The sequence below is a fragment of the Podarcis erhardii genome (genome assembly GCF_964252035.2).
Source record: "Podarcis erhardii genome assembly, chromosome: 16".
NCBI classification, from domain to species: domain Eukaryota; kingdom Metazoa; phylum Chordata; class Lepidosauria; order Squamata; family Lacertidae; genus Podarcis; species Podarcis erhardii.
In genome coordinates this window covers 32046827-32068750 of record NC_138514.1, presented here as the reverse complement: position 1 = coordinate 32068750, position 21924 = coordinate 32046827, and the positions used below count along the sequence as shown (strand labels likewise).

The following is a 21924-nucleotide window of genomic DNA, read 5'->3' as shown; positions in this document are numbered from 1 at the left end:
TTTAAAGGCCACATTAGTGCAGACAAAGCACAATGCTGAGTGCTGTATTATTCTTTGGAAGCCAGGCTGCTGCAAAAGGTCAACAGCGCACACGTTTTCAAGAACAACCCGATCTTTTCTTTCTTTAGGCGAAAAATGGAAATGAGGGGTGTTGCAAAGTGGTGATAGATGGCAGTTTAGATTGATGTAGGTCTTAACAGAATAATAATCTGTCTTTCACTGTACAGCTGATCCAATGGGATTTTGCAAGTTACCCAGCTGACATTACAAGGGGAATGGAATTAAAACAAAAACCATACATGTCCGGGTGTTAACTTTTTTAACGCAGTAAAACACTTTTGGAACTTTGTCTGCACTTTGGGTTAATTAGGATATAGCTCCAGATACAAGAAAATGGACAGGAATAATCCGTTTGGCTTAAAATAATTTGGTTAACTGGCCACTAAACAGCGTCAGACATTCATGCTAACATACACAATTGAACACAGTAGAATTGAGATGGGGGGAGGGGGGACTTGCATGCAAATTTGTTGAGCAAAATTTCCACTCGAAAATTAGTAATTTTCTGCTTCCAAATTAATAATCACACCACATTAATACTAAAACATCTTGTATTCGCTTGAGAAAAAAAATACGTTAAAAACTTGCTAACATTTTTGCAGATGAACAGATTTAAAGCAACAACTTCAGTTCTTTATAAATTGGATTCACATAACCATTCCTCCACCCACACACTATGCAACCTTTTTCCACCTTCCAAAAACGGATTAGATCTTAAAACTGAATACAAAACAATGGCACAGCAAGAAGCCCCTGTTCTGGTGATGTGAATCCATTCACTCATGGGAAGCTGGTAAGGTGCAGAGCAAGGCAACTTTCCATGCTAAGTGTTATTATATCAGTAGTTCATTTCTAGCCCAGCTAAAATTTAAAAACGTGATACAGGCCATTCCTTGCTTCCTGTTTTAAGGTTATAGGAGTGTTCCTGCAAATTCCTCCTATGCATATTCATACATCTACTTTTGACAAAGGGTTAGGGTGCAAGGAGCTGCTCCCAGATTCTTGGGAGCATGAGCAGAGTTATCAACCTTTATAACTTTTGGGATATGGAAGTTGCTTGGAGGAGTACAGATAGATCTCATCTTACACTGATTTTACATACGTGATTCCAGCATTACACAGATCACAGAAAAAAAAATTAAAATAAGGAGGGGTGGGAGATCAGGGAAAACCCCCAGGAAGGCCGTCTAAGGTTATGCAATGGCTCCTGTGAGATCTCATGGGAGCCCTCCAGGGCCTTCCAGAGCCCAATAAGCAAAGTGGATTGGGGGGGGGGCAAGGTCCACTCAGTGATGACTTTAGACAGGGAGGGATGGTTGTGAAGAGCTGTTCCGGGGATCGTTCTGCCTTTGTGCAATTTCCCTTATATGCACAATAGCCGGAATGTAACATGTAAGTGGAGATCTACCTATACTTTAGGATCTCAAAATTAGCTCATGTAAGCATTTTTGTGGGGGTGTGGGTGGGGTGGCTTATAGCCAGAAAAAAACTTAAGCACACCTTTGGAAATTAAGCACTCCTGTTTTTGTAGGATTGTGGCATTTGTTATCTTTCAGCTGCTCGAGTGGGAGCACTAAAGTGAGATCTCTCACCTGGGTAAGATTGCTATGAAAAAAACTTAACAGGTTTCCTTAAACAGAAGCGCGCACACATTGCTAAAATTAAAAAAAAGACACTTGGTGTGCTGTGCAGGTTGATGGATCAGAGGAAATCTCTGCCCCCCCCCCTTTACAGAAATAAATACGCAGTGCAACTTCTGTCAAATGGACACCTCTCAGCAGCTGACGTTTATCTGGAATAACGGAGCACAATGCAAGTCCAGTATCTGGCAAAAGATCTGAATATGTGGTCTGGCTGAATGAAGTCTTATTGTACCTTGCAAGGAAAGTGTAACGGTTTGCTGTTACAATCAAAAGAAAGTGAAGCTTCAGATATGTGGAATCCATAGAGGATGCCGGGGCAAAGGCAGAGCCACACAAATAGATTCAATTTAGCTTCTAATACACGTGACAGGCAGGAGTCCTGGCTTTGTGTGGCTTTGAAGGCCTATTTAGAAAGTGTAGTAGCTTCTATAACAGGAGCCTACCCTGACAGCGGTGGGAGGGATTGCACTCGTTGGCAGCTAACTCTGCTCATTTCAGAGCCCAGGACACGCTAGGAGGAGAAACGGGGAAACAAAGAGGACTACTTACAGCAATTCCATGCCCAAAGCCGGAGCCAGGCTGGGGGCTGGCAGCACTTATGTAGTTACCAACACCGGAGTCTTGACTGGCTGTACCGTAGAGGTCTGCAACGGGACCCGGGCTGTTCGCCCCTGGGAATCCTCCGGGCCGGGCTGGGTTGGAGCCTGCCGGGGAAGCGGGTGCGCCAAAATTCGGTTGAGCACTGTAGCTATTCAAGACTGGTGTGCAGAGAATAAAGCTGGGTATGAGGCCAGAAGCCGAGCATGCACAGTTATTACAAAGCCAAACACTAAAAAAAGAAAAGAAAACAGCCTAGGTCCAACTTCTAACACTTAACCAAGGCCATGCGATAGGAGAGCAAGTACTCAATAATAGTCAGCCCATACTACTAAGAAGCTTGGAGCTCCAAATATATAGAAATATGTATAAAGAGAGAAGGAAAAAAAAAACCATTCAACACACTACTGCAACCAGAGACGGTAGGTGCTCAGTTTCACCAAATTACCACAAAAATATATATTTTTCAACATCTGATTTGATGCTCATGCAGTAGTAAAACGAGTTTTCTAGATCTGGGCACGTCGAGACAGCATTCACATCCCATGCAAACTACAAAGGAACTAGTTTTAGACTACACATTGTGTTAATATTGATATTAAATGTTGATAAGCAAAGAAAGAAAACCGTTTTTTGGATCCACTGAAAACTTTCAGATGAAATATATGTCCTGTCCACCCACCCACTTTTTAGCTCTCAAGGTACATGAAGACTGGGAGGTTTGAAATGCTTTTCTTTAAAACAAACAAACAAACAAACAAACAAACAAACAAACAAACAAACAAATGATATGCAATGGAACATTTGGGGTGTTTTAGGTACCAGAGGAGGGTTGGTTTCCCTTTCCTCCTCCCCTAATAATGAGTGTCTGTCTCCATCTCCAAAACTATTATTTGGGCACTACCGGAATGCACAAAGAAATGAGTAGCTAGAAGCAGAAACAATCCTATAATCTTAATTATTTCCAGAGAGGGAAGGAGGGAGGGAAAAAATGTAAATAGTAATAGGGAAGTCAGCTCCTTTAGCTGAAAGCACGATGCATCTCTTTTTGTCAACTATTTGGTAGAAAAAGTGAAATTAGCAGATTTAGTGGAGGAGGAGGAGGAAGACCCAACCATAAGTAGTATGCTACAAAGAGAGAGAACTGCCAGCTTTATGCTTTGAGACCATCCACCTGCCTTCATGACTATATCAAGGCAAGTAGTGCTATTTCTTGAGCTGATCATTCTTGACCTTTTAAAATCTATTGCTTAATTATACTGAACAAGATGCTCTCAAATAGCTCTGACTATAATGCAAACCTAGAAAATGATGTAATAACAGGAACGCTGTTATTAAATAAACCTTTGCTGTTATTGGTCTATTTGCATTGTCTAGAGATGTTTGATATGTAAAATAATTGGTGGAAGTATCTGAAAAATGCTTTTAAAGAAAAAAAGAGAAAGAAACAGGATTAAATAGCAAAAAGACACAGGGCCTGCCCTCTCTGACAACAAACTACAGAGCACCGTTCCCTCTATACATCTAGGCAGAGTGAAATGGGAGGTTGCAAAGCCTTTACCATAGCTTTGAATCTTTCAGCCCACCAAAGATGCAAGCTTGTAAGTTTCCCCAGAGGTCAAAATGCCATGTTGCCTGGAGGTATAGTTGGGAATCCTGCCTCCCCTTTCCCAAGCTGGGAGAAAAAAACTATCTGGGAGTAATATGTCCCTGGGCATTTCACATTAGTTTTCTTTCTGCATCTTGCTAGATTCCACACTTTTGAGGAAAACAGCTGTTTGTCTATTTACAGAAAACTCCACAACATTTCCTGGAAAAGAGGGGCTTTCCCCAAAGCCTCACACACCAAAAGGGAATCTTTCCACCTCTAACGAACACCCATACTTAAAAAATAGATAAATTGAAAAACAAATCTGGTACATCTTGAGCAACACAGATCTGCAAAGTCCTAAAATAAAGGCCAGCTGTAAATGTGCAGCCCCTCCCATAGCAAAATATTATAAGTATTAACCTGGCAGAGATAAAATGGGGTCTGTGTGCATGGAGAGAATGCATGAAGCAGTATCCCTAGTGTTTGGCAGGGGGACAGGTGAGCACAATCAGCACTGAGGCTGGGGAGAAAGATCTAGGAAAGTAACTGCATTGTGCTGGACTGAAATGGCAAAACAACGTACTTAAAAAAATATTAAAGATTAAATGTCAAGCTAACATTTGGCGTTCTCACTCATGGAGAAAAACATCCAGCTGAGATATTCAGAGGCCCTTTATTAACTTGCTAGAGCAGACTTTTCTTTTCCAGTTCAGTAAAGTGGATACAGGCCTTGCTGACAGCTCACCAGAAAGCCTCCGTTACCCAGGCAAATAAATGCTTAGGCTTCTGAAGTGAGTGAGGCAGAGCCTCCACATGGAAGGGGCTTTAAATCGCGCCAGATGGAGGCTGCCTTAGTGTGAGCCAGAGGTGGCTGTCCTGGTAAGGTGAGGAGTCCTGGCAGGATGGGTGCATCCAAGGGAAGCTCAAAATGGCCACCATGCAGACATGGGCAGGCCTTGGTAATAGGATGCCCTGTGCGAGGCCAGTGGACGCCTTCCTTACAGCCTTCGCGGTGCCGACTTATGCTGGGCTTGGGGAAGGAGGTAGGAGGGCTCTGGCAAGGTCCCAGAGTGCTCCTACCTTCCCAAAGCCCAGTAAGCGCTTGCCTGGCTTTGGGAAGGAGGACACTAGGACCCTGCCAGAGCCCTCCTCCCTCCTTCCTGAAGCCGGCCAAGCACTTGCCTGGCTTTGAAAAGGCGCCCTCCTTGGCTTGCATGCCTTGTGCAGCTGCAATGCTCACACTGAACTAAATCCGCCTCTGATGTAGAGGCCCTTGCTGGGGAGCTGCCCAGATAGCAAAGGGATCTCCTTATTTCAATGTGCTTACAAAGAAGCACAGGGAACTTGAAGGGATATAATAATTTTTAGTTGTCTCAGGATTGTGCACCAAAGGAGCTGCCGTGTGTTTGGGAAGAGGCAACTGATGGAAGAGATGGTCCTGCCTTGTGCAAGATGGCTCCCTGACCTCTTCTAACTGTGTTCCTGGTTGCCCACGGTTATATCCATTGCTCCTTTTTGTGTGTGTTTCCTGCTGGCTCAGGATTCATGGCTAGATACCAAAATGAGTGCATTTCTGAAAAACGGATGCAAAGCTAAACACACAAAACATTCTCAGTAGATAAAAGACAAGCCCCTCCATCTCTACTCAGGTATAAGTAAACCTGTCTGTGGGGGCCCAAAGCGCTGAGGGAGGATTGACACACCAGTCAACTGATCTGTCAGATTTGACAGCCTGACCACCTATTCTTTAATGGTGGTCCAATACTGTAAAAGTACTGCGAAGTAGGGAGTTTCAAGGACTGTTTTTGTCTCAACTGCTTGAATAAATATTCCAGGAATGCCTGTTTTATTTTATGATGCTTCCTTTCTTAGCAACTATAGGAACAAGGGCTTCTTGCTGCCTTTCCCTATAGTGGTTAAGATTCCATAATGATGATGGTGGAGGAAAAGAAGAAAACAGCTGCTGTTGGAGGGAACACTGCTTACCTAGCACTATTGCATTTAAAAAGGGAGCTTTGGCTTTTTAACTGTACTGTACTGTACTTTGCTTTCTTTCTGTTTTCCTTTTCATGCAGTTTTGCAACTGCAGGCCCACCCTCCAGTTCTGGGATACAATCTAAATAGAATACCAAGGCTGAAATCCTAAAACTGGGGAGGGGAGGGTGGGGGGGGCCAAAGGCAGCTTATATACCTCATCCAACAACCTGTTGGGCTTTTGCCAGCAGGGAAGGAATGAGGGTGCAGGTTCACTCTTGCTTGCCTATGTCCTTGGCTAGGGTTTTAAACATTTGCTTAAATCAGTGATTTTCAACCAGGGTGCTGTGGCTCCCTGGGGTGCCCTGAATGATGGTCAGGGGTGCTTTGGGCATCACTGGCCTCTGCCCCTCTTTCCTTCCCTCCCTCCTCTGATGCCCTCTCACATCTCTGCTTCCCAAAGGCTTGCACAGCTGTTTATTGCAGCAGCCCTGGCTATAAACTCTGCAGGCGAATGCTGCCTCTTGGAGGCCCCTCTCTTTGGGGTGGGGGGCAGCTCAGAGACCAGGGGGCAGCAGCAACTGCTCAGAGGACTCCCAAGGGAACACTCCACAAGGGTGTTTGAAGATTCGTGAGAGACTGCCAACTCTGCAGACGGGGGTGATATAACTGGGTTCCTCAGCCCAATGTTGTGCCACAGAAGGAATGTAGTTGGTTAAGGGAGCCACGGACTCAAAAAGGTTGAAAACCTCTGATTTAAATTATTCCCCTAGCATTGGTTCTATTGTTGGGGTTTAATCTTCAGTTTGGGGTGTGTCAGAGGACTGGGAAGGCTTTAGATCCAAGCCTTCCCCAGGTCTACACCTTCTTAGCCCCATTGATGTCTGAGCATCAATACTGGTACTGCAAAGGCCGCCAGAGTTTCCACGGCAGGAAGGGGGAATAAAAAAATGAGATCTTTGTTTCCACTCTCAGACGCTTCCTAAAGTTCATAGGAACCCTGCCTGGGACCAAAATATTTTAGGACCTGTGAATTGTTTGCATTTATAGATGCCATGCCAGGTATCCTAACAAAATTAGATTTTAATAATAATAATAATAATAATAATAGCAGCAGCATTGTTTCCCTATAACAGTGATCTAATGATTATAGCGTTTGTTGTCATCATAAAAGTTAATGCTTTAAAAATTCTTGATTGTTATGTGACAGTTAACCAAATCTTCTCTGATCAGTCAAACGTTCAACGCTACTCAGGGGAAAGGGGGTGTTGCGTCATCTACCCATCCCCAGGTGGGCCTGAATACAGTGCACCAAGCCCACAGGGCCATGTCAACAGTTTAGCCTCAACTGATTGCACACCAGTAGAGGATGTACAACTACACACAAGGCCAAGTTGCTTGGAGCAGTATTTTTTCCTTTTCCAAAATGACATCCACTCTCTGCACTCATACCTAGGGAGAGCATTTAACTGGTCTCTGCTGTGCTAGTGGAAAGAGCCAAATAAGCTCACTCTGCCAGGGGAATTCTGGAAGATATCGATAGGGGGAAATGTCCTTCTTAATGGGAACAACAACTGCAAAACAGACAATCTTCAAGAAAGTGTGAGCAAACTTATCAGATTCCAGAGGTTGGGGACTTTTTCTCAGTGTTCTGCCCAACAATTTGGGGCCTAATTGTTTTAGACTGCAGGAGCTTAGGGAACAGGAGCAAGCCCCCACAGTGCCCCCACACCTTCAGGGACACTTGCCCCCTCCAAGCAGCCTTGCAACCAACCAACTGAATTCACCAGAACATATTGAAATGTATCTTTTCACAGTTGTTAAACACACACACATATGAATGATACTGTTTGTACATTCAGGATTTGCTTGTGAAGTCTGAACAAAGACTGTTGACTATACAAAGTCAAGGGTAATTTCCCATTGTTTGAACATCATTTTGATAGTTCGCTGTGATCGCAGAATTGACTACAGGAGAAATGCAAAGCATAAAAAGCACGCCCACTGGGACATTATCTTGCAAATACACTAGAGAAGTAGAAGATGTCTCGGCTCCTTTTTTGTTCATGACCTACAAAACAGCGAGTTGCAAAAACTTCAGTGGAGCGTTTGGAAAAGCTGTTACAGAGCTGGCAGTCTGCAGTAGACCCAACACATTAGAGAAGACAGGTCTTGGAACTGCCACAGAGAAAAAGCACCTTGCAGAGACTGGCTTTTAATCAGAATATATTGCTGTAATATACTTCTCCAATACAAGCATCCTTGTAAGACTTAAAAAATACTGCAAGTTAGACGTGAAGTATAAAAAAGGAAGGGAGTAGTCATCTGATAATGTATTTCAGAAACAAATCTTAAATAAGCATGGGAAGTGATGGGAAAATCAGAGAACACGCCAAATCTAAAAGCTTAAAAACCTATTTGAAGTGCCAGAGAGAATGTATAACTTGCAGGGTGTAATTTTTTAGCTCAAACTTTCTTATTTAGACTGGACAACAAAAAGTGGGAACCTGCTGCTGTTTTGTTCAGAAGAACACTGAAAATAAAATTAAGGAGTTTTGAAACCAGGCTGGGGGGGGGGGCAGTGGCACAAAGAGAGATGCTAAAGAGAATCCCTGTGAGAAACGGGTGCAATGGCCTTGATCTGAAGATTAAGACTGACTGCCTGGAGTCTTCAGGTGTCTGGTGGGGTTCTTTGAGGACTGGGTCTGCACAAGCTTGTCCCTTGGGATTGCTTGGAATTCCAGTATGCAGTCTTCTCACACTGCTTCTACCACTGGAAGATTCTTGCCAGATGTCAGGGTCCAGGCTTGGGTTGATGTTTTGAGGGCTGTGGCTATCTGGGCTTGGGGTCTCTAGGTGTGCAACTTGAAGGGAGAGCTGTTCTTGGAGTGAGAAGACCATGTTTCTTTAAACAGACATCTCATCTCTTTTTTCCCTGAGTGGTGAGCAAAGACTTCTTTTTGTCCTTTGTCTTCACTAACACTGTCTGGGGGATCTCCAAACAACTCCCTGCCTGAGGAGGACACCCTTGCCAGACTGGCCTAGATCTGGTGTTGGTTCCCCAGGTCTGGAGCCAAGGATTGGTTTCCTCTTGCCACTACATTATTCCTTTACACAGCATTTATATATTTTGTATTTATATTCAGCCCTTTAACCAAAAAGGCTCTGAGCGGCTTACAAAAAGCATCTCGCAATCTGAAAAAAGGCATCACATGAGGGAAAAGGAACAGGAGGGAGGATGGAAAAGCAAGTTGTTGTGTTCCCTGATGCTATGCTAGTGTTATTTTATAAATATGAAACATATAAAACTAGATACATTTTTTTTTATTCATGCCTTGTTGTATGCATCTGTTATCTTGGGAAACCTGGAATGTATTCATATGTAATATGTGTTTAATATTATACATATAATTATGCATATAATATGTGGCAATTATATGTAGTTTAAGCAGAACCAGTAAAAAATAACTTGCTTCGCTTCAGGACTGAGGCTGGAATGAGAAAAAAAAGTGTGTCGATAATCAACACTGTGATTTTTAGAAAATCCCATCCCTAAAGTTTAGGGTTCTATTTAGTTTAGAGTTTTAGAGTTTAGTTTATGGGTTCTATTTTCAATGCTGGGCAAAAGATGCTGTAGTGAGCAGTCTGGGGTGGGAGGCAGGAAAGAATAAAAAGGAATACTCTTCTACGGATGGATGGCCATTGCACAATGCTTTCTCTTCATCCTCTTAATTTTCAGGTTGCCCAGTATCTTGTGCAAATGAGCAATTTGAGCGGTAACATCCTTGCCATTCAACTTGAGATGAAAACATGATCTCCGCACTGAAAAGCTATGGAATAAGTCAATTCCATTTCGCGGTCATGAAGTTTTATGAAGTACAGGGCAAAGCAATATTTTTGAAACAAGTAAAAACAAAAATGCACAAACAAAAAGTGATGGATTACTATTTTGGGCTCTTTTTAAATTGGGGTCATGCAGGTTGATGACTGCAATGGGAGGGGGAATATAGTGGTAAAAGCAGCTGTAATCTCCAGGTTTATTGGACAGTGGATCTAACCTTCCTGTCAACGCCAGCCTGCAGCTCCCAAATGAGTCTCTGGTGAGAAACTAATAAAGTAGTAAAAGTCTGTTTCCCACCTTCCCCTTCAGAAAACAGAACTGGGCCACAAACAGGAATGAGTGTGGGAAGCTCTAATGCCACATTGTGTGCCCATTAACCTAGATTACACACAGAGGTCCAGCAAGTTCACATTCAATTAGGAGCTAAAAATAATGACATGGACTCGCAATCATGCACTTCACGTCGCAGACTCAGTTCCTCAGGCTGCTTAATAGAGAGAACAAGATGAGTGTGAGTCAGCAATAATGCATTGTTCAAAAGCAAACTAGGGGAAAAAGCCCTACAACCTAAAACGCAGCCCCTTGGGGGGCACATTACAGAAAGCGATGTATCCAAGCAATGGAAAACAACAGCATCATGCTGATCGAGTCTCCGATGACCAATTTTGTCCAGTTGGGCTACCATAATTCAAAACAAGAGGTGGGAGGAAATAGGATTGAGAGGATCAAAGCAGAAATGGAATGTTTTCAGATGTAAGTGAAGGGGAGAAACTGAAGGGATAGCTTTTTTGCTGAACCCAGAGAAAAGAAGATTGGTGTGGGAGGGTGGGCTGGTAAATATTGGGACTGCCATAAAGAGAGAAGTATTCCCAGAATCATTTAAGGCCATTTGGCGCATTAAACCAAGACAAACCTGAGTCTGGCACTGTGAGCTTTTAACTACAGACCACAGCCAATCGCTGTACCTGAATAGTACATGTGTTTGCTTCACTTGCACATTGTGTTTTTTGATGTACACCTAAAACAAATAGCAGGCAGAGTAGCCCTGAGAAATGGCAAGAGATTTAGCTTGTAGAAATCTAAGATACCACCTTCCACATCGCAGGGAAAAGAGAGACCACTCACTTAACAGGTTTGTTTAAGCAAGCTAGCAAAACATTCAGCAGGCTGAATGAAATGATTCTGGATGAGCTGGTGTCTACCCTATTATTTCAGGGAGGACTAAAAGGTGCTCAGGAGACTGTCAGTAAAGGAACGCTGTGACACCCCTGCTCCATCTTTTTTACTGTGAGCTCTTTTTTATGTATCTATAAAAATATCTGTAACTCATGTTTTCTCCAAGGAGCTGGAGGTGGCATATATCATCCTGTCTCATTTCCACCCCTGTAAGGCAGCATAGCCTGTGGTGGTGACTGGCCTAAGGTCACCCAGTGAGGCCCATGGCTCAGTTGGGGGCAAGTGGAACCTGAGTCCCCAGTCTTTATCCAACATTACAACACACTGAGCCCTGGTTTTCAAAAACGGGAAAATTATCACCCAAAGGGCAAATAAGTAAAAGAGCTCAGTGGGGGAGAGCTTTGGAGAAGGGAGTACAGAAGGCAGCACTGATGCCAAGACAAGCACTTTTTTCTGGGAGTACTCAAGGCTACACAGTACTACTGACACCTTTTTTCTAGAAGAAAAGCACTGGCACCAAGAAAACTCACTCTGTTCTTCCTCACCAGGTGCATATTGAGTCCAAGTTCTAATCCCTCCTTTTATTTTCTTCTGAGACAGGAGGAAGTTAGGTGGGTATGAAACAAGACTGAGACATGTGACAAGTTACTCTTCCCACAGCACACTGAAGGTGCCACATGTTGCTGTGGATTGTGAAGGTTCACTGTAGTATCAAATCTGGCTGGGGAGGGAGGGGGCTCATGCTACTACTGTTATTATTTATACCCTGCCCATCTGGCTGGGTTGCCCCAGCCACTCTGGGCGGCTTCCAACAAATATAAAAACATAATATAACATCAAACATTAAAAATTTTTTTTTAAAAGGTCCTTGCTACGGAATGTGGCATTTAATATAAATCCCTCCTGCTTTTCTCTGCTGGATCTCATCTCCTTCATATTCAGCGTCCTCATTCTCTGAGGACTTCATTTCCAAACTTCATTAGGGACATAACTGTTTCAATATACGTGTTAAAAATTCACACACTTCTGTACCCTAAACCTATACATTCCAACCTATAGATTTTAAGCATTATTTCTGTAGCATCTCTTCGGTAAAACAATGTGCAATGTTACATGTACACACAAGTCTCGCCTTCCGAACACGATTCATTCCCAGAAAATATATTGTCTGGCGAGTATTCACAAAACGAGATGATCATATCCATTATTTCCTGTGGGAACATGTCTAATGCATGCTTTCTCCCTTCATGCTTTCTGCCTGCAGCCAATCAACAAAATCCAAAGAAGGAATAACTGATTTGTCCAATCTTTCCTGCTTTCTGATTTGTCTGATATCTCACCCTTCCTCTGTGGTTTCCACTGAAAATGGCTGTTGTGGACCAGCAAAACACAACTGAGTAAGGAAGTGGGCAAACTTTGGCTGTTCAGATATCTGAATCAGCCGTTTGTGTAGTAAGGTTTGGATATAATTTGTTGTGTTCAGATAACTGAGATTTCAGATATAGAGCGTTCTGACAGCGGGGCCTGAGCGTATGTGTGTTTTTAATCCAAAAAGTGAGTTTTTATTAATCTGCAGGATAAGGTGATTTGTGGTGATATAATGAAAAGAATACAGCCAGAATTCTGCCTGATGGCTCACCAGGACATAATGCAATTAAACATTCTGGCTGTTCTGCAATGATCCTTAGAGCCCCCTCACTGTTCAAAGCACTTTTGCATGCACACTTAGAATCACAGAATTGCAGAGTTGGAAGGGACTCTGGGGATCATATAGTCCAACCCCCTTCAAAGCAGGAATATGCAACTTTCCTGTATGGGGATCAAGCTGTGACCTTGGCATTATCAGCACCAAATACTAATCAACTGAGCTATCCAAAATACCAGGCAAACTACTCCCACAATTTGTTTTGATCCTGGCTTGATTGTTCCTACTTGCTGATTTTAAACTATTGCATCTAAAACAGTTTTAGGTGCGCCTCAATGCTGGTCAATTTTTAATTCATGATTTGATGAATTAACATATGCAAATAGGAAACAGGACTTTCTCTCCTGAGACAAAGGGGAATCTACTATTCTGCTTACTGCATGATTTGGAAGCAAGGTGAGGAGCCCAAATGGTGAAATCTTAAAGCACCTCCCCCAATTTGGTGCCCTCCATATGTTTTTGACTACGGCTTTGATCAGCCACAAGCCCCATGACTGTGCTGACTGGGGCTGATGGGAGCTGTTGTCAAAAACATATGGAGGGCACCAGGTTGGGGAAGGCTGCCTTAAGGAGTGCTTGTGTGGCAAAAGCCCAGAGCATGATTCTGCTGGCACTGCTGACAAGTGAGAGCTAAGGCTGGCTTATCAGGCACTTTGTCCTATGAACTGGCATGTTAACACAAAGCCTGCACACAAATTACTCCAGTCCTGGACAAGAAAGGTCACCACTGAAAGATAAACTCTCTTTGATAAAATGGGGAGTTATTTCCAGCCATGATTCATTATGACATCTGCCTTAGCATATGGCGCATTATACTGAGGTGGATTCACAAAGTGAGGAGGAAATGATGGCTTTCTATTTTCTAGGCAAAAGCACTTCAGCAATTTTACAAGACTGTCAAAAAATCAACCCCATGTACAGGTATTTAGGCCAACTAGTTACGTAGGATTTTCCAAGGTGGGGAGGGGAGAGTTGATGGCTAACTCATTCAAGTGGTGAACTCTATGTAAGTATATATTTAGAAGCCACCACATGCCTATGAGCAACAGCAAGACATTCCTCCTCTTATTTAAACATTAAGACCAGTAGGAACTCTTTCAACACATAATGTAAACCAAGGTTTCATTGCGAGAGTTCATTCTAGGTGGAATGCAGAATTTGCACATCTGCATTTGGTGATGATTCAAAAACAGGTGTGAAGGGGCCCTGAGAAGACTGTCTGTTTCAAGAAAGAGTGTGCTAAAAATCTAAGTCATAGATACATTTGTGGAATCCTTGTAGAAAACAATGACCAGGTTCGGACATAACACTAAGTTGTAATTTAGTGAGCCTGACTTGGTCTGCTCTCCCCTCTCTTCCTGTTATAGCCACAAAGAACAAATCAAAAGCATTTTCAACCAACCACTGTTTATTGTTTCATCCAAACCAGGATTTTCATTTAATTCCAACAATGGTTTTATCCAAACAAGTCAGGATCAGAAAACACAATTGGATCTTGGATTGTTTGGAGAAACCATAGTTAAATCTAACAATAGTTCTCAGTTCAGTTGAAATGATAAACTACATGAAGCTTATGCAGCATAAGATAGGTGCACTGAAGAGGTATTTAGGATCAGATTGCTAATGAAAGAGCTCATCAAATGTCAGAAACAAATTTCTGGAAGAAGCAAAGTAAAAGATTCTCAGGAGGATGAAGTATCATTCATGCACAAGCACACACACCTTATTTTAAGCATCTCTTTCAGGTCAAATACCTAGCTAATAATAACTTTCAACAGAATATGCAGTTTGAAACCTTTTTCATCAAAATCTCTGGGGTTAAGAAGAACCTTGAAAAAATCAACACAAATTATTAGGGTCCTTTATTTAATCTTTAAAGAATACAGCTAAATTTTGATTCACACCCATCTTAAGAGGGAATGTACTTTTTAGTAAGCTCAAGACTTACTTCCAAGTAGACATGAATAAGATTGCCCTGCACATCTAATGAGCTACTTCACTCTCTGCTGTCATGCCTCTACAAAAGGTTTTGATTGACATTTGATCAGATCTGGAACAGCCCCTAAAAGAAAATTGTGCCCTTCACAACTGAAGCAAAGTCGACAAAAATTCTAGAACTGAGTAAAAGGATGGAGTGAAGTTTGATTGCCAACCATTAAGTGGCATACATAGCATGCAGATCTCTTTCTGTGCATCGTTAAATATGTGATGCTACTGCCATTTTTCTTTCCTTTTGCTTCCCCAAATGAATGAAATTCTATACAAACCTGGGCTTTTAAATTGATCCGGGCTGGGAAGGTGGTGAAGGGGGGAGTTACTCGCTGAAGCAGGGTGCTCGCTACGAAGCATCTGAGCCACCCGAGGCCCCATGGAACCATAGTCCGCGTAGGATAATTGAGCCCGTTGGTCACCGGGCGGAGAATAGAAACCGTAATCGGGGATCCCTGGAGATACAGTGACTCTATCATTGTGGATACTGGATTGGTTCTTATTTTCAATATTAAATTGTACTTTATTATTATTTTTTTACAGTTACAAATCACGGAAACAAGAGCAAAAATATATGTATGTAGGATTTTGAGGAGCAAGTGGACCACAGCTTGATCATACATGCTCCAGGGTCCTTAACTCAGACTCATAGGTTCAGAGGCATTGAGCCTGGATTTTGTAAAAAACCAAAAAAACATAAACTCACCATCTGATGTACTATATATTCTTTTCCAAAACAGGCACAAGAACAGAAGTATGAAAACACAGAGCCCCAACTGATTAAAATGACAACCAATGCAATACATACTGAGAAGTGTAGAGAAAAGCCGAACCAAGCTGACTAGGCCTAACCTTGCAAAGCTACAGGGGTTCATCCACATGAGGTCCCGTTCCCCAAACAAATAAAAGGCCAAAAAAAAAAAAAAAATCCCCAACCACCAGGTGCAATGTATACAAAGTGTGTGCGTGCGTGTGCATAACTATATGTACCAAAGTATATCTATGTATTTATTGATAAATGTTCCTTATTTGATCTTACCTGGATTTCCTGTTGTACTGGATCCTACAAGATCACCCCCACCCCACCTCCATTTTAGTACTGCATAGTGCAAGGTTTGGAGTTTGTGTTAATGCCCTGGCCATAAAAGTTGAACTCCACAGAGCCCCAGATGAGATGAATGAGTCTCATACCATATAAAGCTATGGCTTTAGTAAGGCAGTTTGTAGATTTCATTTGGTTTGGGTCCCAGTAGGAAGTAAACAGAAGTTGATTTCTATTAAACCTCGTCACAACCTTCAGACTGAGAACTAGTATAAGTAACAAAAATTAATAGGCAAGTATCACAAATAGTTGATCTACTCCACATTTAACCTAGCTAAGCAGGGGGAATCTCAAAAGAACTAAGAGCCATGCTCAATCAGGGCAATGGCCTATGTTGTTCAGCATCCTGTGCTCCCAGTGGCCACCAGATGCTTCAATGGGGAGCCTGCAAGCAGGAGCTGAGTGCAACAACACTCTCCCTTCCTGTGGTTTACGGCAACTGGTATTCCGAAGTATACCGTCTCCAAATAGTGGAGGCAGAGCATAGCCATCATGGCTAGTAGCCAAGTTTGATCAAAGCAGTGAGTGAACTTCACAATGGGTTGGGATTTGGGATATTAAGCTTGTTCTTATTTCACATCATGGGCATCCTTTAAAGGACAGCAATTCTCAAATTTGTTGGTGCAAAAATGTCTGCATGCATTTTAACAAACCAGTCTACACATTTATTCTCCCAAGCGAAGTGGACTAAGAGGTACATTTTAATATCTGTGGTAAACAAGGAGGAAAGATTGTTTGCCACTTGCATGACAACGGCACAGGCTGCTGACAGCAAAGAACGCCCCCACGCCCCCCAGCACCAGGAAGACTTTTGCTCTTCCACATTCATAATTGCCTTCCAGCAAAAGGCAAGAGCAGGTCTGAACTTGCAAGACAGAAAAGATGAACTTAAATAAAACAGAAAGGAAGTTTTATTTATTTATTTATTTATTACTTTCAGCATCAACTGTATCACCAAAATAGATCACTCCATTATGAAAACAGAGCCTCCAGATGGTGAATTCAGGAAAGAATTGAACAGGGAAAAATAAATAACTCTCAGGAAATTACTTTTCTGCTCCAAACTTCCATGAATCTCTACAGAGTTTTGTGATAGTTTCTTTCTCATTAGATCGTAGCACAAAGCACCTGTATTACTGAGTTTATCTCTTTTTTGAGGTTTGACCAGTACTCTTAAATATGAGCTGCAAAGCAGGCACTTGCCTTGTGCCTTTGTAACTTGTGAAGGGTCAGATAGCTACCTATTTAGGTCCCAAAGACATGTATGGCAGATCTCCCAGAAGCCAGACAGAACGATGCATGTTGACTCTCTTCTGTTTCTCAACACACATCCTAAGAATGCACACCGAGAAAAATGAGAGGGGAAGTGATTTCCCCCACAAGGACATTCAAAGCAGAACTCACTCATGCAGAATTAATTTCCATGCCAACTAATTCCCCTTGGTGTAGTGTTCCTTGCAGGACTGACAAACCCTGGGCTTCCAACTCTTTCTCTTTCCAAGTGCATCAGCCATTGGGAAATGACCCTAAATCTGTTTGTAGGCCATTTTCTGCAGGATCGTGCAACATGGGGAATTTCTGCCCAAGTGGATGTAAATAATTGGTCTCTATTGAGGGCCTTGGCCCTCCAGAGGACACTTAACAACTGTGTGTTCCGACTTTAGCACAGAATGATGGCAGCGTGTGTAAACGCTCCTTTATTAAGGGTACTTTCCAGAAGAACAGCTGTACAAACACTGCCTGAGATTCTGCTTCATCTTGCTATCCTTGCCTGGCTGTGGACCACAGTGCTGAGAAGTGAAGAGAACCCCAAAAGTCACTTCTGGAGGTCAAAGCAAAACTTCGGGAAGACTCAAAATGCTCTCAAGATTGAAAGGTCTCACTGACAGCAACCTGTCGACAGAGCTCCCTGTCTCTCTTTTTCTCTCCTCTCTTGCCATAAGCAGCCACACGCAATTTGGCAGCCGTTTGCACCATCAGTGTTTATGATAATAACCGTGCGTGCTTGAAAGCAGCAGGAAATTTTCAATATAACTATCATTAAGACAAAACACTTTAAATCAAAGCCATTACTGCTACTGAGAGTTAAAGCTCACAAGATTAGGCCGCTTTTTATCTTTATGAAAAATTCATAGAACAAGCTGCCAAACATCATTTTCCTGCTCGAGAGAGTAAATGATATAATAATATTTAATGCTGCCGATACAGATGAAAGTGGAGGCAGAAGCTGCGTGTAGTAATGTGTACATCAGGGAGACGCTGTCGAACAAGGAGCGCCGACACTCAGCACATGTAGCGCTGGGCATACAAGCCAACGGGAAACCTGCCGTTACCGTCTCCAACTTTTATACTTCAAAAACCAGCGGCTGTTCTTTGGCGTTGCTTAATTTGGGTTGCTAGTAGAGGTCCAACGTACAATGTTGGAGCTAAACGGGTCCAAAGCGTGCTTCAGAACTGTAAGGCTGGAAGAACCCAACAATAGGACATGCTCCTTGTGTGGGGCTTCCCTCAAGATTGGCGGAGAAGCTGCAGGCAGTGCAGAATGCAGCTGCCAGATTGTTGACTGGAGCACCGGGACGCACACATGTTCCACCTGTGCTGAGGGACCTGGACTGGCTGCCAGCTGTGTCATGTTCAAAGTCTTGTTATTAACATATAAAGCCTTGGACAACCCTAGGCCACGTTACCTGAAAGACTGCTGCTGTGGAGACTTCTAAGGACGCTTAGACAATTTGGAGGGAAATGGCTTGTGGCACCATACTCTACAGAATATCATAGGGTGGTGATCTAAAAACAAGTGTTCTCCACTGTTGCCTCTGCCTTATGGATTGCCCTTTCCTCTGCCAGACGTTGCTTCAGCCACTTCCTCTTGCCTAGAGTTTCCCTGACCCATAAGACTGGACCCTGTTTTGACTAGAATTGGTTTTATCTGTTTTTATTATACAGTTTCACTGTTTTTATGTTTGCAATTTTCTACATGGTTCAGAGATTTTAAATATTAAGTGGTTTAGAAATGCTTGTAAACAAGTAAAAACAGACAAGTGTGAAACACCAAAATACTTTGGCAAAAAATGTCCCATTGTGCCTTCTGTGATTGACAAGGGTCACGTATTGCCATGAGCCCTGTGGCTAGTACCTAGCCCCCTGACTGGCTGGAAGAGGGAAATGCAGGCAGTTTGAGCCAAGCTACAACTCTGCAAACTGGCATCTTCCTGGTCCTGGAAGCCAGGTGATACCAAAGATTCTGTGGCTCTCCAGATGTTGCTGGACTTCAACTCCCATGAGCCCCAACCAGCCTGGATAATGTTCAGCGACTGATGGGAGTTGTAAGTCAGAGGTGGGAGCTGTTGTAGGTTTCCCATCCCTGGTGCCGGGTCAGTGCAGTACATGGCTGCTTAAATCTCTAGTTCCTCAGCAGTGGTCATGATTGACCAGTGCAACTGAGTTGCTTTGTCAAGCAAGCCCTCAATAACTTTACCAAAGGTTTCCTTGTTGCAGACTCAGGAAGAAAGTGTCATAATTTCCCCTAACACCTGCTGCAAACATTCTAGCTGCACACCCCCAGACGTTTCTACACATTACTCAATGGAAAGCCTTATTCTAAGACATCATGCAGGCACCATTTTAAGGTGGGATACAAGACAGACAGACAAGACTCGCCTGCCCAGGGGAGATAATACCACACTGTCAGACTTTACCCAAAGATGATCTGACTGATTTTCTTTTTTATCTGAATCTGTCTTTCTTAAATAGAACTCAATGAGATTTATGTTGAGGTCCCAGTCAGTCTCCCATCCAGGCCCTAATGAGAGCCAGGCCTGCTTAGCTTCAGCAAGGCTGCTGCATCAGATGCCTTCAGATTTTAGGTCTTGTTGAAACTGGCATTTGGGATTGTGTTTGTGCAATCTGCCATGGGATTATAAACTGCCCAGTCATCATGCCAATTGTGCAGGTCACTCTCTAAAGCTTTAGCCAAGTGACCTGCGAAACTGGAATGATGATTGGATCACAGGGCAGAAAGGCCTTTCTTAAGCAGATGGGGCTCAGTGTCTTTGAAAGCAAAGTATATAGGATGATATGCCACTAAGAGCACATTTATGTAAATTTGGTGGTGCTTTCAAATCTTAGAAAGTTGAGAACTACTGCTGACCCACTGACCACAAGAATTCATCAACTTAAGAATGGATAAAAACATTGGCAGGATGTTTTGGAAACCCCTGCTACAATAAATCAAATTGGATAATTGCAGTGATTCTTTCTGACCACAAATACTGTGAATTAATTAACTGCAAGATGAAGAAAACCTAAACCAACAAACAATAAAAAACCCTAATACAATAAACAATAAATCCCACAATAACACTTTCCTCCCTGAAACATAATCAAGTTGAACCCTTACCTTGCTAAGCATCTATTGATGCCCATAGGCATTCGAAAAAATGGTAAAAGGGGCTCCCAGGTATCATGAAAGTGCAATATCATGGGGCACTCTGTGTACCACTTTGCCAACTGAACACACTCTTAAAAATCTGCTCATCTCTGGGTTGTCTCTTTTTATAAACGTATGAGCTAAGCAGCAGCAGGGCAGGGCATTGAAACAACTTGAAGAAAACAGGGAACATTCTTCACCTTCAACAAGGTGAGGAGCCCTTGTTCTATTGAGGGCCACGTTCCTTTGGGGGTCAGCTGGGGGAGGGTGTTGAATGCTAGTGGTGGCAGAACCAAAGAGAGCAGTGGATGAAGCTAGATACAAAGTGTGTGCATAGGGACCACTCATGTTCTCTATCACCCCTTCTCATCCCCTGCCTGATGGGCAACCAGGGAGAGGCAGATCACTCTTGCCCATGGTCTGCAGTGTCCCTTTCTTCTCCTTCTTTCATTTGTCTCCCTCTGTCTCTGCTTTCTCCCCTGGTTCTTCCTCCTCCAAACCTCCTCTTTCTTTCAACTTTCCCCACCAGCATGACATTAGACCAAGGGCTCCATGAGATGAGACGAAGGGCAACATGCATTAGGCTGGTTTGGTTGCAGGTTGCCCACCCACTGCCTAAAAGCAAACATCCATCATGCTGGAAGGGCCTGTAAATATTCTAGTCTTAAATCTCTCATCTGCTACATGATGGTGGTCTCAGAATTGGACTTTGGGGCAGATGACCAGAGCCCCAATCAGCAAAACGAGCAAGAGGGCTACAAAATGCAACATGACTAAACCTAAGATCTAAGAGGTGTGTCTGTGTATAAGGTTAGTAAGCCTAAAATTATCTGACTATGCTACTGGTGTCACTTCCACGATGTTGCTCTAAATAGGAAATAGTCTTGGTGTCCCTGTACAAAATGAAGACCACCTGGATTTTAGAGTCTGTTCAAAAGGTTAGAACATTCCTCTCTGCAAGCTTTGGAACATATTGATTGCTTCATGTAACATAACTGGGTAACATAATCACAAGGGAGGTTAAATGCAGCTCAAAGAGCCATTGTGCAGCTGGGTTCATGATACAGCTCAAAAGATATTCGGATACATTTGTAGAAGCTAAATCCCCATGGCATGTATAAAAAGAGCTGCAATCTCCAGGCTTTAGCATCCTGTTTTGTGGAATGTGGACACAAGCCAGCGACAGCTAAGCAAGATCAAATCCCACTGAAATCCATACAACTCAAAAGGGTCAGTGGATGTAGGAGAAATGCCATACATCTATTGCTGCATAATGTGGTCAGAAAGGGTGGTGGTGTTACCAGTTGCATTTGTAGCTTAAGAGCAGCATCAACAAGAGGATACATGGGACAGAGGAATGGAGGAACATTGGCAAAGACTGAATCCAGAATACATACAGTGAAGCGCAGTTTGCAAATATTGCTGATAGGTTGAGAATATGATTAAGAAAAGAGCTGTCTCTTGCAACTGGTTTCTATATGGAGATGGTGCATCAAAGAGTTTTGCACAGATCACATGGTGCTGAATTGTAGAAATGGCCAAAATTACTCCTGTTCCAGGTTGACAAACCTTGTCTGTTGTGGCCTACGGAGAGGCCAGAATGAGAACTCAGGAGAGCAGGAAAGATGTGCACCTCTCAACTTGCATCAGTATTATCCTCAAGATGGCTTATCATAAGATAGGAAGGATTTCCTCTTTCCCAAAGTTCTGCTAGGGACATAGCAACTGTAGTGTAGGGAGGGTGTGGGGGCATTACTCTTTCGCCGTGTCAGACAGATGAGGCGCCGGGGCATTTAGACAACCTCTTTAAAGCCACT

The 21924-nt window shown here is 43.0% G+C and overlaps 1 protein-coding gene and 1 long non-coding RNA gene across 36 annotated transcripts in view; one reads left to right on the top strand and one right to left on the bottom strand.

Moving 5' to 3' along the window:
• Window positions 1-21924, bottom strand: part of MSI2 (musashi RNA binding protein 2) — a 416302-nt gene that overhangs the window by 11421 nt on the left and 382957 nt on the right. For 16 of the 35 annotated variants that reach the window (XM_081843548.1, XM_081843556.1, XM_081843579.1 and 13 more), the window contains 2 exons: window positions 14855-15031; window positions 2253-2461 (listed from right to left, as the gene is read on the bottom strand). The exons of 3 other annotated variants lie outside the window; for them this stretch is intronic. In XM_081843548.1, the coding sequence (XP_081699674.1) occupies window positions 2253-2461; window positions 14855-15031 (386 nt within the window). The remainder of the gene's footprint in view (window positions 1-2252; window positions 2462-14854; window positions 15032-21924) is intronic. 16 more of the 35 variants (XM_081843549.1, XM_081843553.1, XM_081843555.1 and 13 more) reach the window with 3 other exon arrangements.
• The window catches only part of LOC309331462, a 199477-nt gene that overhangs the window by 134653 nt on the left and 42900 nt on the right, over window positions 1-21924 (top strand). The window lies entirely within an intron of this gene.